At 50.8% G+C, this 14,070-nt stretch overlaps 1 protein-coding gene across 16 annotated transcripts in view; it reads left to right on the forward strand.

Annotated features, from left to right (window-relative positions):
* PTK2 (protein tyrosine kinase 2) overlaps window positions 1–14,070 on the forward strand; it is a 779,173-nt gene that overhangs the window by 130,556 nt on the left and 634,547 nt on the right. For all 16 annotated transcript variants that reach the window (XR_004538103.1, XM_033930844.1, XM_033930848.1 and 13 more), the window contains one exon: window positions 6,308–6,534. Coding sequence is in view for 15 of the 16 variants with exons in the window: in XM_033930844.1 (XP_033786735.1) it covers window positions 6,308–6,534 (227 nt within the window). In the remaining variant the exon portion in view is untranslated. The remainder of the gene's footprint in view (window positions 1–6,307; window positions 6,535–14,070) is intronic.

The following is a 14,070-nucleotide window of genomic DNA, read 5'->3' on the forward strand; positions in this document are numbered from 1 at the left end:
TCCTTCGTTGGAATTGGACTGAGAAGCTTCGATCCCCGGTAAGTCTTCTTTCTTTCTTTCTGTTCTTCTAGCTGCGTTACCTCGGTAATGCTACCGGCTGAGTCTCAGGCATTCCAGGCATCGAGTGCAGTCGTGCCCGCCTCTACGAGACCTTCGAAGCGTGCCTCCTTTCATGGGAATACTCATCTCGAGGTTGCCCTTTATGGAGTGCACTGCTGCACCTTTATTACCAGTTTCATTGGTACGGTGCCGACTTCTGAACCTCGATGTGCCTCGACGTCGACTGGAGCTTCGTGCCTCGACGTCGACTGAGGCTTCGTGCCTCGCCGTCGACTGGGGCTTCGTGCCTCGACGTCGACTGAGGCTTCGTGCCTCGCCGTCGACTGGGGCTTCGTGCCTCGCCGTCGACTGGGGCTTCGTGCCTCGCCGTCGACTGGGGCTTCGTGCCTCGCCGTCGACTGGGGCTTCGTGCCTCGCCGTCGACTGGGGCTTCGTGCCTCGACGTCCGCTGAGGCTTCGTGCCTCGACGTCCGCTGAGGCTTCGTGCCTCGACGTCCGCTGAGGCTTCGTGCCTCGACGTCCGCTGAGGCTTCGTGCCTCGACGTCCGCTGAGGTTTCGTGCCTCGACGTCCGCTGAGGCTTCGTGCCTCGACGTCCGCTGAGGCTTCGTGCCTCGACGTCCGCTGAGGCTTCGTGCCTCGACGTCCGCTGAGGCTTCGTGCCTCGACGTCCGCTGAGGCTTCGTGCCTCGACGTCCTCTGAGGCTTCGTGCCTCGACGTCCACTGAGGCTTCGTGCCTCGACGTCCACTGAGGCTTCGTGCCTCGACGTCCACTGAGGCTTCGTGCCTCGACGTCCACTGAGGCTTTGTGCCTCGTCGACTGAGGCTTGGTGCCTCGTCGTCGACTGAGGCTTGGTGCCTCGATGTCGACTGGGGCTTTGTACCTCGACTGAGGCTTTGTGCCTCGACCTCGACTGGGGTTTTGTGCCTCGATGTCGACTCCGGCTTTGTGCCTCGACGTCATTTGAGGCTTTGTGCCTCGACGTCGACTGAGGCTTTGTGCCTCGACGTCGACTGAGGCTTTGTGCCTCGACGTCGACTGAGGCTTTGTGCCTCGACGTCGACTGTGGCTTTGTGCCTCGACGTCGACTGGGGCTTCGTGCTTCGACGTCGACTGGGGCTTCGTACCTCGACCTCGACTGGGGTTTTGTGCCTCGACGTCGACTCCGGCTTTGTGCCTCGACGTCGACTCCGGCTTTGTGCCTCGACGTCGTTTGAGGCTTTGTGCCTCGACGTCGACTGGGGCTTTGTGCCTCGACGTCGACTGGGGCTTTGTGCCTCGACGTCGATTGCGGCTTTGTGCCTCGACGTTGACTGCGGCTTGGTGCCTCAACGTTGACTGCGGCTTGGTGCCTCGACGTTGACTGCGGCTTGGTGCCTCGACGTTGACTGCGGCTTGGTGCCTCGACGTTGACTGCGGCTTGGTGCCTCGACGTTGACTGCGGCTTGGTGCCTCGATGTTGACTGCGGCTTGGTGCCTCGACGTCGACTGCGGCTTGGTGCCTCGACGTCGACTGTGGCTTCGTACCTCGACTGAGGCTTTGTGCCTCGACCTCGACTGGGGTTTTGTGCCTCGACGTCGACTCCGGCTTTGTGCCTCGACGTCATTTGAGGCTTTGTGCCTCGACGTCGTTTGAGGCTTTGTGCCTCGACGTCGTTTGAGGCTTTGTGCCTCGACGTCGTTTGAGGCTTTGTGCCTCGACGTCGACTGGGGCTTTGTGCCTCGACGTCGATTGTGGCTTTGGGCCTCGACGTCGACTGTGGCTTTGGGCCTCGACGTCGACTGCGGCTTGGTGCCTCGATGTTGACTGCGGCTTGGTGCCTCGACGTCGACTGCGGTTTGGTGCCTCGACGTCGACTGTGGCTTGGTGCCTCACCGCCGCCTGAGGCCCTGTGCCTCGACGTAGGAGGCGGCTTGGTGCCTTGACGTCGTCTAAGGCTTTGTGCTTCGACTTTCTGCCTCAATGTCGACTGGGGCTTGGTGTCTCGATGTCGACTGAGGCTGGGTGTCTCGACGTCGACGGATGCTTTGTACCTTCGACGTCGGCTGCGGCCGTGTGCTCCGCGTCACTTGTGGCTTGTGCTTCGACGGCGCTTGAGGCTTGTGCCTTGACATTGACTGAGGCTGGGGGCCTCATTGTCGGCTGGAGATCTGTGCCTCGTCGTTGCCGAGGCTTCGTGTCTCGCCGTCGACTGGAGCTTTGTGACTTGACGTCGCTTGGGGCTTAGCCCTTTGGTTGGCGGTGGCCTTGTGTCTCGATGTCGACTGTGGCTTGGTGCCGCAACATCGCTGGGGGCCTTATATCTCGGCAGCAGCTGAGGCTTTGGGCCTCGGCGTCGACTGTGGGTTTGCGCCCCGTTATCGACGGGGGCTTAGTGTCTCGACGTCGTCTGGGGCTCTGTGCCTCGGCGTCTCCGGCTCCTGTTCGAAAGGGTTCCCCGCTTTCTCTTCGGTTCATTCCGGGCAGCCGTGACGGAATCTTGTAGTATGGAGTTTGGTTGCCTGGAGGAGACTCTCTCCCTGCTCCGGCTCTATTGCTCCTGCCATGCGTTATCTCGCTTGGCGCAGAGTGTGGCTGAGGATCCGAACCTCTAGGATCGTCTCGCCACTTTTACTTGCGTGAGTTCTGCGCTTCTTGAGGCCTCTCTTGCGGTGGCAACTAACCGCTTCTCAGAACGCGACCGGTCCTTCGCCTATCGGGACGCCTTCAGCTGAATCCCGTCTGCCTTGGTGGTTTGGACTCCTTCTCCGGAGGGGCCCTCAGGATACCTTTCTTGTGTTCTCGGCCTCCTTCGCAGCAGCTGCAATAGCTGCAGCAGCGCCGGGTTATGGTCCAGTCGCCGGCTTCGGCGACTCCTGGCCGTCTTTTTGACTATTCTCGCATAGCCTCCGGGCTGCTTTCCTTCTGGGATTCCTCCCCTCCCTTCGGGAGGGGTGTCTCCGTGTCTACGCACCGGGAGTATAGCCTCGCTTCTGTTGGTTGGGCATTCCCATCCTCCCATCTGCGTCTGGTCCAGGCCCTTCATAACCTGCACTAATTCTAGTACGGGAGTGGTTCAGACTCTGCCCGCCCCAGTCTCGGGAGTCCGTCGGGGCGGACCTGGACCCAGTTTGTCTGCGCTCCTTCTTGTCTCGGCCTCAGGGGGTGGCCCTTGTTTGTTTGTGCCGGAAGGTGGCCCCTCTGTCCTCGGTCCGCCTCCGGTCTTTTCTGCCTCGGCAGGCCGCCTGTCTGCGCTTGAGTCAGCTGGTGTCTCCGCAGTCTTCGGCCTCGGCCGAGCTGATGTTGATCCTTTTGGGATCATGGGTCTCCACGGTTCATGTCCCGATGTTCGCCTGGTTTCATCTTCGTGTTCCCCGCTGGACCCGAGCATCTCAGTGGTGGCAGGATCGGGATCCCGCTTCCAAGCACATTGTGGTGCCTCCCTCCTTGACACGCTTGTTTCGTTGGTGTGCCACCTCTTCGTATCCCCGCATCAGAAGGTTCTGCCGATGGACTCCTCGGCATAGGCTTAGGGGTGCACCTCGACGGCCTTCGGACTCAGGGTCTTTGGTCGGGTGCGGGCCGTCGCAGCCGCATCAATCTGCTGGAGCTCCGGGCCATTTATAATGCCGGGGTGGATTTTCGTTATTGGTTGCAAGATTGCGGGGTCCTGGTGCGTCCCGACATCCCGATGGCGATGTATTCTGTGACCAAGCCAGGGTGTACAGGTTCCCTGTTACTTTGCAGGGGAGCCCTTCGTCATTGGCAGGGGGCGTTACACCACTACTTATTTCTTTGGGCGGTGTATTTCCGGGGTGAGCAGCATTGTCTGGTGGACACGTTGAGTCGCTCTTCTCGGCCGCATGAACGGTCGCTCCATTCTCAGACTCTGCGGCATGTGGTTGTTCGGTGGGGAACCCCACAGGTAGTTCTGTTCGCTTCGCCCCTCACTCACGGGTTGCCTCGATATTACTCGAGGATGTTCTTCCGGGTTCGCATCGAGGTGGATGCTTTCCTTCTCGATTGGATGGGCAGGTTCCTCTATGCGTTCCCTCCCTTTACTCTGATTCTCAGATCTTTGATGCACCTCCTGTCGGGCTGCGCCACCATGAACTTGCTGGCTTCTCTGTGGCCCTGACAGCTGTGGTTCTCCCTGCTCCTTCAGCGTGTCAGGGAGCCTCTGCTTCTACCTATGTTCCCTTCTCTGCTGTCTCAGTGTTGAGGTTTCTGTTGCCTCCCAATCTGCAGTCTCTACACTTATCAGCTTGGTTCCTCGCAACGTGCCTCCCTCCTTCTGTTTCTCTCAGTCGGTGGGGATATTCTCGAGGCTTCTCGTATGGGCTCCACTCGGCAATGCTTTTCCCAGAAATGCTCCTGATTTGCTGCGTGGTGTGCTGAGCACTGCATGGATCCACTCTCTGCCTCCTTCCCTTCAGTGCTGGATTTTCTGTTCCACTTGTCTCGGTCTGGTCTCAAATCGACATCTATCCGAGTCCACCTCTGTGTGATTGCTGCCTTTACTTGGCCGCTGGATGGGAAGCTGCTCTCCGTCCATCCGACGGTTTCCCGCTTTCTGAAGGGTCTCTTCAATGTTCATCCTCTGCTCAAGCCCCCTCCGGTGGTTTGGGATCTTAGGGTGTCCTGGCTCAATTGGTGAAACCTCCGTTTGAACCCATTGATAACGCTCTTTTGATCTGTTTCACCTGGAGGGTGGTATTCCTGGTTGGTCTCACGTCTGTTCGTAGAGTCTGTGAGCTGCAACCTCTGGTTGCGGACCCGTCTTCTGCTGTATTTTATCAGGACGCAGTGGTCCTGCGTACTCATTACAAGTTCTTGCCCAAGAAGGTTTCGGACTTTCATCTCAATCGTTCCATTGTTCTTCCGGTCTTTTTTCCGAAGCCCCACTCTCATCCTGGCGTGGTGGCGCTTCATACGATTGACTGTAAGAGGGCGTAGGCTTTTTATCTTCAACGCACTCGGTCTCATCGGACAGTTCCTCAATTGTTTTTGTCCTTCGACCCTACTCGGGTGGGACGCCCTGTTTCCCAGCGCACCTCGTCCAACTGGTTGGCTGCTGGTTTGCTACGCTCAGGCTAGTCTCGCGCTGCATGGTCGAGTCCCGGGACATAGAGTCCGAGCGATGGCGGCTTCTTAGCTTTCCTCAGGTCAACGCCTATCGAGGAGATTTGCAAGGCTGCCACTTGGTCTTCGATTCATTCTTTCACCTCCCACTACTACTTCCAAATTTTATTAAAAACGAAAAAGATATTACTTCTTTTAAAAAAATTTTAAAAACTTATTTATTTCAAGACGCATTTGACTTATGACAGATCTATTCTAAATTCTCGTATTCTTCTAATAATTAATCAAATTTCTACCTTACCTTACCCCATTTTTACCTAATGTGTTTTCCTTTTTATGTAAATTTCAACAAATATCATAATTGTAACTTTTCCCCTCTTTCCTACTCATTCATGTCTGTCCAAATTGTCTGTCTATTGTCTAGCCCATTGAAATTATATGTATTACCACAATCAGTTGGTTTTTAAACTGTACATCGCTTAGATATTGTAATAAGCGATTCATCAAATGTAATTAAACTTGAAACTTGGATACTCTGTCCAGGAGTGACGGCCGGTTTGGCCAGTCGGTTTTGCGTAATCTGTTTTCTTGAATTGCCAACTTCTCTCCGTCCCTTTTTGGTTAGCTTGGAGGTCACCCACATGTGAGAATATGCTGCCTGCTTGTCCTGGGATAAAGCACAGTTACTTACCGTAACAGGTGTTATCCAGGGACAGCAGGCAGATATTCTCACAACCCGCCCTCCTCCCCAAGGTTGGCTTCTTTGCTAGCTATCTAAACTGAAGACCATGAGGAGGGGATGCGCCCTCTAGTGGATCAGGAAGGCACACACATGCGTGGTGCAGCACTAGCAAACTTGAAATCTTCAATCAAGTTTGCTTGAAAAGCTGTCCGCATCGGGGCTCCGTGGATGACGTCACCCACATGTGAGAATATCTGCCTGCTGTCCCTGGATAACACCTGTTAGGGTAAGTAACTGTGCTATATAGTATATTGCATGGGACCCCTAGAATGCCATATTTTATAGCTGTTTAAGACATAACCTTGAACATAATGTATTGGTTCATGGAAAAAGAAAATCTGTAATTTTTTCTTTGATATGAATGATTTATTGCTTTGAGAATTTTGCCTTTATGAAATGATTAGGTTTGTATGCTTTTAAATTAATGTATTTTTTGTTGCAGAATATGACGGACACCTAGCATCTAGAAAAAATATGGCCACTGCTTACCTTGATCCAAACTTAAACCATACACCAGTCTCTAGTGCAAAATCACGCCTTAGTACTGGTATGGAACGATCCCCAGGCGCTATGGAACGTGTATTGAAAGTCTTTCATTTTTTTGAAACTAACAGTGAGCCAACAACTTGGGCTAGTATTATTCGACATGGAGATGCTACTGATGTCAGGGTAAGTTAGTTTATTTATGTACTACAGATGGTAGATGTGAAGACCTAATGGTCATAGTAGAGAAAGTTATTAGTAGATAAATTATCAATGTACTACATTTAACTGAATATCAGTTCATAATTAATATCAGCAATTATATCAAATGACTACAGAGAAGATTCAATAAGAAAAATGATAAATATATTAAGATTTATATGTTAAGATTTATTTAAGTTAAAGTAGCTGCATATGGCAGAAAATATTGTAAAATATGAAGATATACAGTACACTCAAAATTTAAAACAGCAAAATCAAGTAGAATGTGTAATAATGGGCAAAGAAATTTCCAAGCCATTTATCGGGTAAGTAATGACTTTACATGCACAAACTAGCTATCTGAATTCTGAACATTGTTCTCTCCCCCCCCCCCTATTTTGGCTAATTTATTGTGGTGGTCCATACCTATTGTGGTGGACCACAACTACTTTCTAAATGTAAAAGAGGCCTTCTGGGAAGAAAATAACATGCAGATAGCAAAGTTGCTTACATACAGAGAGAGATCGTCTAGCTAGCAGGGGATAAATCAGCCACAGAAATGGGGGGCGATATCCAGTAGCATAGAGATGGAACAAATCTGTAGAACTCAACTAGAATAAATTCTGAGTATGCACAGCTGCTTCTGTATGAGTAACTTCAATTAAGTTTCAATATTATCTTGCTAGAGCAGTCCAGACAAATAAGTTGTGTTCTCCCTCCCCGTATCAGCAGATGGGAGGCAGAGAAAAATTTTGAATATTTTCTGTGCCTCCAGCCAGTAGTGTAGGTAAAACTGGTGTAACAGAAAATTGTCTGGCCTTTCTTCCTGGTTCTCTCATAGGTATCAAGGCTGAGTTTCTGGCCAGAGCTCCTTGGTATTAGTCTATGGAGAGCTTATCTTATGGACCTTGCTCACATGTCATAGTTGATGGGCGCACCGCACACTTCTACGCTGGTGCATTTTTTTTTTTAGATGGTCCCTATACGGGTCCCCTCTGCCTAGGCTCCTACGGACCTGAACTGCTTTGGTTGACGCACTAATAATGCCTCTTGTTTGTTGTCAGAAATTGCTGTCACCCTGCATGATGTTGATACCCTTAGTGGAACGGTTCAGCAGCTTACTTCGGGGAGCCCTATCCATGTGATGACCGCTTCATTTGCGGACTTTGTCAGTGTCCGCCCCCTCCCCTTTTTGTGGCAGTCGCCACGAAAGTACTGTAGCTGGAGGGTCCCATTTAATGTTGGTACCATTGGACATCGACGTCCACATCGACATCGTTCTCAAGGATTATCTTCAAACTCAACATGAGAAACCTCGACAAGCATCGCAGGCATCTATAGAATTGAATCACTCGAAGCATCTCTTACATCAACACCATCATTCTTTGATGCAGGCTGTCATCTCTGAAGTGTGCCTCTTCCTTGGGGTTACCAACGCTTTGACACCCTGCTGCACCTTATGTACCAGCTTCATAGCACACGATACCAGTGCATCCACTCCAGCATGTATAGCCGGAGCTGCACTATGGAGGGCTGGCCACAAAGCCATAATGCTAATTGGCATCAATGCTGTTCCCATCTACATCGGTACTGGTCAAGCTTGAATATAGCTTATTGGGGCCTTATGGTACCGGATCTCGCTCTCTTTGTCGCTCTCTTTGAGATCCATCGATGCTCGGTACCGGTGATTTGTTTCTTGGTACCCAACCGTCATTTCTCTCAACATTGATGTAGCAGTACTAAATAATGGAAGACTCTATCGGTAGCGTTTCTTTCATAAGATCTTTGGTACAGTTCCTATTGATGCCTCACAGTCCTTCTTCCAAACGGTACCATGGGCATCCTAATGTCCATCTTCACTGCCTCCTGTCTTATCAGTGGACATATATGGCTTGTCATGGCAAGTTCTCCATCCACCAATCTACTGTATAGCTTCAGCTTATGCCAGGTATCTTCAGCATCGAGTATGATGGTGTAGGCCATCAGTCAACAGCTTTCGTTCTAACCTGGCTGTCTGCATCACTGGCTTCAGTGGGAATTTCAGTGTCTTGGATCAAAGTATCGGAACCAGATTCTCCTACCTTTGCAATCTACACACCTATCCCACTGCGCTTTCTATAGGATTTCTTGTCCGCTGGGCACATTCGCCTTTAGCTTCAGTTTCACCAAAATTCTACTTTGTCAATGGGAGCATTATAAGAGGAATCCACTCTTTGCTTATATGGGTATAGAGCTTTTTTGAGTTTTGTATCACCTCTTCTTCCGCTGTGAAATTCGCCACAGCTCCTTTGCCTGTCTTCTACAGGATGCTTTTTGAGGTTCCTTGGTGAACTGGATTAGAAGCTGGTTGAAGGACAGATTCCAGAGGGTAATGGTTAATAGAATTTGCTCAAAGGAGGGAAAGGTGAGTAGTGGAGTGTCTCAAAGATTGGTGCTGGGGCCGATTCTGTTCAATATGTTTGAGTGACATTGCTAAAGGGTTAGAAGGTAAGATTAGCCTTTTTGCGGATGATATCAAGATTTGTAACAGAGTGGATGCTCCGGAGGGAGTGGAAAACATGAAGAAGGATCTGCAGCAGTTAGAAGAGTGGTCTTAACGTCTGGCAACTAAAATTCAATGTGAAGAAGTGCAGTATGATGCATTTCAGGGCGGGGGGGGTAGAAATCAGAGGGAACTGTATGTGCTGGGAGGTGAGAGGCTGATGAGCACAGATTGAGAGATGGACCTTGGGGTGATTGCGTCTGATGATCTAAAGACATCTAAACAGTGTGATAAGGTGGTGGCTCTAGCCAGAAGGATGCTAGGCTGTATAGAAAGAGGAATAACCAGCAGAAGAAGGGAGGTGTTGATGCCCCTATATAGGTCATTGGTGTAGCCACACTTGGAGTATTGTGTTCAGTTTGGAGACTGTATCTAGTGAAAGATATGAAAAAGACTTGAAGCAGTCCAGAGGAAGGCGACAGAAATAAGTGGTTTGAACCAAAAGAAGTACAAGAAAAAACTGGAAGACCTAAACATGTATACTCTGGAAGAGAGGAGGAACAGGGGAGATATGATACAGATGTTTAAATACTTGAAAGGTATTACTATAGAACCAAATCTTTATCCCAGGACAAGCAGGCAGGTATTCTTACAAGTGGGTGATGTGATCCAACAGAGCCCTGATGCGGATGTCTCACAAGCAGTCTTGCTTGAAGAAACTCGAAGTTTCGAATCACCCACACCGCGCATGCGCGAATGCCTTCCTGCCCAGCGCAGGGTGCATCTCCTCAGTTCTTACTTTTCCGCGGAGCCGAAAAGTCCGTCTTTGACTCTCTGCGTGAAGTATTTTCACTTGTGCCTTTTAAAGTCCGCAGTTTTGGGTTCTTTTTCTCTTAATCACTGATTTTCGTCATACTTTTCTTGTTTTTCAAAAAAAAAAAAAAAATTCCATCCGTTCGACCGGGCAGGCCACGTGGCCACAGCCCCGCGGCTTCGATCTTGCGGCGGAGCTTTTCCGGACTATGTCCCGGCCTGCTACCGGTTTTAAAAAGTGTTCCAAGTGCCAGCGTGCGATTTCACTGATGGACCCTCATCGACGCTGTCTTTGGTGTCTCGGGCCTCAACACCTCCCAAAATCGTGCTGGCCTTGTTCAACACTTACAGCCTGTGCTTTCAAACGTCGTTGCATCTTGTGGGAGCAGCTATACAGCATGGAGTCTTCGATGGAGCTTTCGTCATCGAAGGGTGCTTCACCATCGGCCTCTCCCGAGGCTCTCCAGGCTTCCACATCTTCTGCTGCGAGCCTCATCAAACCGGCCTCGTTTGTACTGGCTCTGTCTTCGACGCAGGCTGCGGTGCCTTCCTCTGTCTCTTCAGGTCAGATAGCGCAGCAGCCCATTCCCCCAGTAGTGCTTAAAGTGCCCAAGGCTTCTAAGTCCAAGCACTCTCACACTGCCTCGAAGGAGCATGAAGCCCGTGCAGGTGGTCCCGTTGGTGACGCGGATCCATCCTTGCCGGCTTCGTTCCAGACTTTACTTGAGAAGCAATTCATTCAGCTCTTTACCACAATGGGGCCAAAGCTTCTCTCTCAAATCCAGCCTGGGCATGCGGAGGTCTCCCGCGAGGTTGAGCCGCCTCCGATGCCTCAGCCGTACGCCCACTCTCTACAGGGAGCAAAGTCTCTGCGAGTGCCTGGTCTGGCATCAATGCATGCATCGCAAGGAGCAGAGTCTTTGCCCATGCCTCCATTGGAACCGATTCACTCGATGCAAGGAATAGAGTCTTTGCGAGTGCCTCCATTGGAACCTATCCACTCGATGCAAGAGCTTGAGTCCTTGCGAGTGCCTCGTGGTTCTTTCAGCCAACCACCTCTGCTTCGATCCACCACTTCCACTCTCTAGGGGCCTCAGCGAAGACACATTTGCCTCGTTTGTCAAGGTCTGCTTCGAGGCACAGCTCACATCATCGATCGAGACATTCTTCGAAGCACTCATCCAGGCATGCCTCGCCTCATCAGAAGCAGCCTTTTCTTCAATATTCCCCACCGGCTACTTCGCCTCCTCCACTACCGGATCTCGAGGACACGGTGGGGTCTTTTTCTCCATCTAGATCCCCGTCCTCATTGGATCAAGAGGCCTCGACGTCCTTGAGTTTCTCTCGAGGCACTGCTTTGGCTGACTAGCTGTCTTTTTCTTCTTTTCTCTGTCAGATGGCAGCTGATTTGGACATTCAACTGGACACTGGGTCCAAATTTTCAAAGGAGTATCTTGAGACCATGCATCTCCCTCAACCTCCTGCTAAATCCCTTAAGCTTCCTCTTCATAAGCTGCTGGATCAGACCTTTGTCCGTTGTCTGGAGACCCCCTATTCCATCCCCGCTGTTCCGGGAAAATTGGATTCCAGATACTGCACAGTTTATCATAAGGGGTTTGACGGTGCCCAGCTATCCCATCAATCCCTTTTGGTGGAATCTTCATTGAAGCGATCTCACCCCTCCCAGGTATATGCCACTGTTCCACCTGGCAGGGAGGGCAAGACGATGGACAGGTTTGACAGGTGCATTTACCAGAACTCTATGATAACATCCAGAGTTCTCAATTATAATTTTCATTTTATTACCTATTTTGAATTTTTCCTGTCTGTCCTTCCCAAGTTCATGTCCTACTTGGATTCTCGAGCACATTTTGAATACCAGGAAGTCCTGGCTTCTTTGTCCCAACTCCGGTTGCAACTGATGCAGTCCTCATACGATGCCTTTGAATTGTCTGCTCGGGCTACTGCTTGCTTGGTAGCCATGCGACGCCTTGCGTGGCTCCGGACCATCGACATGGACCCCAATCTGAAGGACAGGCTGGCTAATGTCCTGTGCGCTGGTACTGACCTCTTCGATGAGTCCATTGAGGCTGCATCCAAGAAGCTTTCGGACCACGAGAAGTCTTTCCAATCTATTCTCCGTCCGAAGCCCAAGCCAGCTCCTCCTCGTCCTTCACGCCCACCTTTGATTTACCAGCAGCGTTTTACACCTAAATAGGCTCCTGCCATCCGCCAGCCTGTTAAGAGGCAGCATCCACAGAAGCAGCAACAGAAGCCTCAGTTGTCTTCTGTCCCCAAGGCTCCTCAGCCTTTTTGACTGTCTCTTTAAAAGCATAACGTCAGTCGTTCTGCCTTTCCCCGTTTTTCCCCCTATCGGAGGTCGTCTCCATCATTTTTACCACCGATGGACCCATGCAATAAGACCCAAATCTTGAAAGACCTTTTAGACGAGCTCGACCCTGGATTCCTGTGCATCACAGAATCATGGATCGCCAAAGACGACCTATTCACACAAAATGAACTCCTCCCCCATGGCTACCAAGGCCTCTTCTCCCCCAGACCCAACCGAAAAGGAGGTGGCCTGGCACTCCTCTACAGATCTTTCTTCGACGTCCAGCTCCTTGAGACAGGCACCCATGCTTCTCTAGAATATTTGCTTGCCTCAGTCACTGACGAACTCCGCACCCACCCACTGGGTATCCTAATACTATACCGACCACCCATCCCTTGGACCAAATCTTCCAATCTCGTCTACGAGACCATAACAAATGCCTTCCTTAAATTCCAAAGACTTCTGATCGTTGGTGACATCAATCTCCACCTCGACGACACAAATAACAATGACTCATCTGAATTCAACAACTTCCTTACCTCTCTAGGTTTTCCCTCACCCACCCCATCCCCAACCCACGAAAAAGGGCATACCCTAGACTTCACCACCTTCATTGATCTTACCGCCTTCAAAACCTCAACCGACGACACTTGCTGGGAACAAGTCCCCTGGTCAGACCACTTCCTAGGGACTACCTGTCTCCCCATCTTCATGTCACATCTTGACTCCCCACCCCACTCCTCTCATTCCATAACCTACCGCAAAAAAATCTCGAGCAACCTATTCTGGTCCAAACTCCTCAACAAACTCTCCTCCAACCCTAGACCCACACATCCCGAAGCACATTGGCACAACTGGCCCGCCCTCTCCGAGTCCACCTACCACTCCCTTGCTCCATTAACCACCAAAACCATCTCCTACCCCCGAAAGGCTCCCTGGTACCTACCTCTTCACAGAGAATTGAAACAGAAATGTCGCGCCTTGGAGCGCAAATGGAAAAAATCTAAATCCCCCTCTGACAGACAGACCTGGAAGACTAACATTAAATTTTACAATTCAACTCTAAAAAAAGCCAGGAAAAACTTCTTTGGAGACAAGATCGCTAGATCCAACAACCAGATCAGTGCGCTGTTCAACATCTGGCGCTCTCTAACTACAAAAAAAGACCCACCTTCGCTTCCAACATCCCTATCAGCCGATGCCCTGGCAAATTTCTTTAATGAAAAGTTTACCACTCTAAGACGCTCCTTCCCCCCCACAGGCTCCTACAATTCCCTGACCCCTATCGATCTCAACCCTACCTCACCTGTATCCACCCCCATTCCTGCCAACAGATCCTGGACCGCCTTCGAGCCTGTCTCCGAATCGCAAGTCTCCAAACTCTGCCTCAAACTTAAAACTTGCAAGTGCATTTTGGATCCTTTCCCCTCCTATCTATTCGAGAATATCCCCACACAGGCCATCGCTTCCCTCACCGACCTCATAAACTCTGCCCTAACATCGGGCCTCTTCTCCCCCGACATGGGACACATCTCACTGTCCCCTCTACTGAAAAAGACCGACCTTGATCCCACCATTCCATCTAACTACCGTCCTATAGCAAATATCCCTCTCCTAACCAAGTTATTAGAATCCATCATATCCACCCAACTCTCATCCTACCTAGAACGATTCTCTATCCTCCTACCCCACCAATTCGGCTTCAGACCCAACTTCAGCACCGAATCCCTCTTGGCCTCACTAATCTCTAAGGTGCAACAACTCCATTCTCGCAACAAATTCGCTGTTCTTCTTCAATTCGACCTCTCCGCAGCCTTCGATGTCGTTCACCACGACATCCTAATCTTCCAACTCTCCGAAATAGGCATAAGCTCCACAGTCCTTGACTGGTTCT

Source organism: Geotrypetes seraphini, chromosome 2 (genome assembly GCF_902459505.1).
Source record: "Geotrypetes seraphini chromosome 2, aGeoSer1.1, whole genome shotgun sequence".
In the NCBI taxonomy this organism is placed as follows: Eukaryota; Metazoa; Chordata; class Amphibia; order Gymnophiona; family Dermophiidae; genus Geotrypetes; species Geotrypetes seraphini.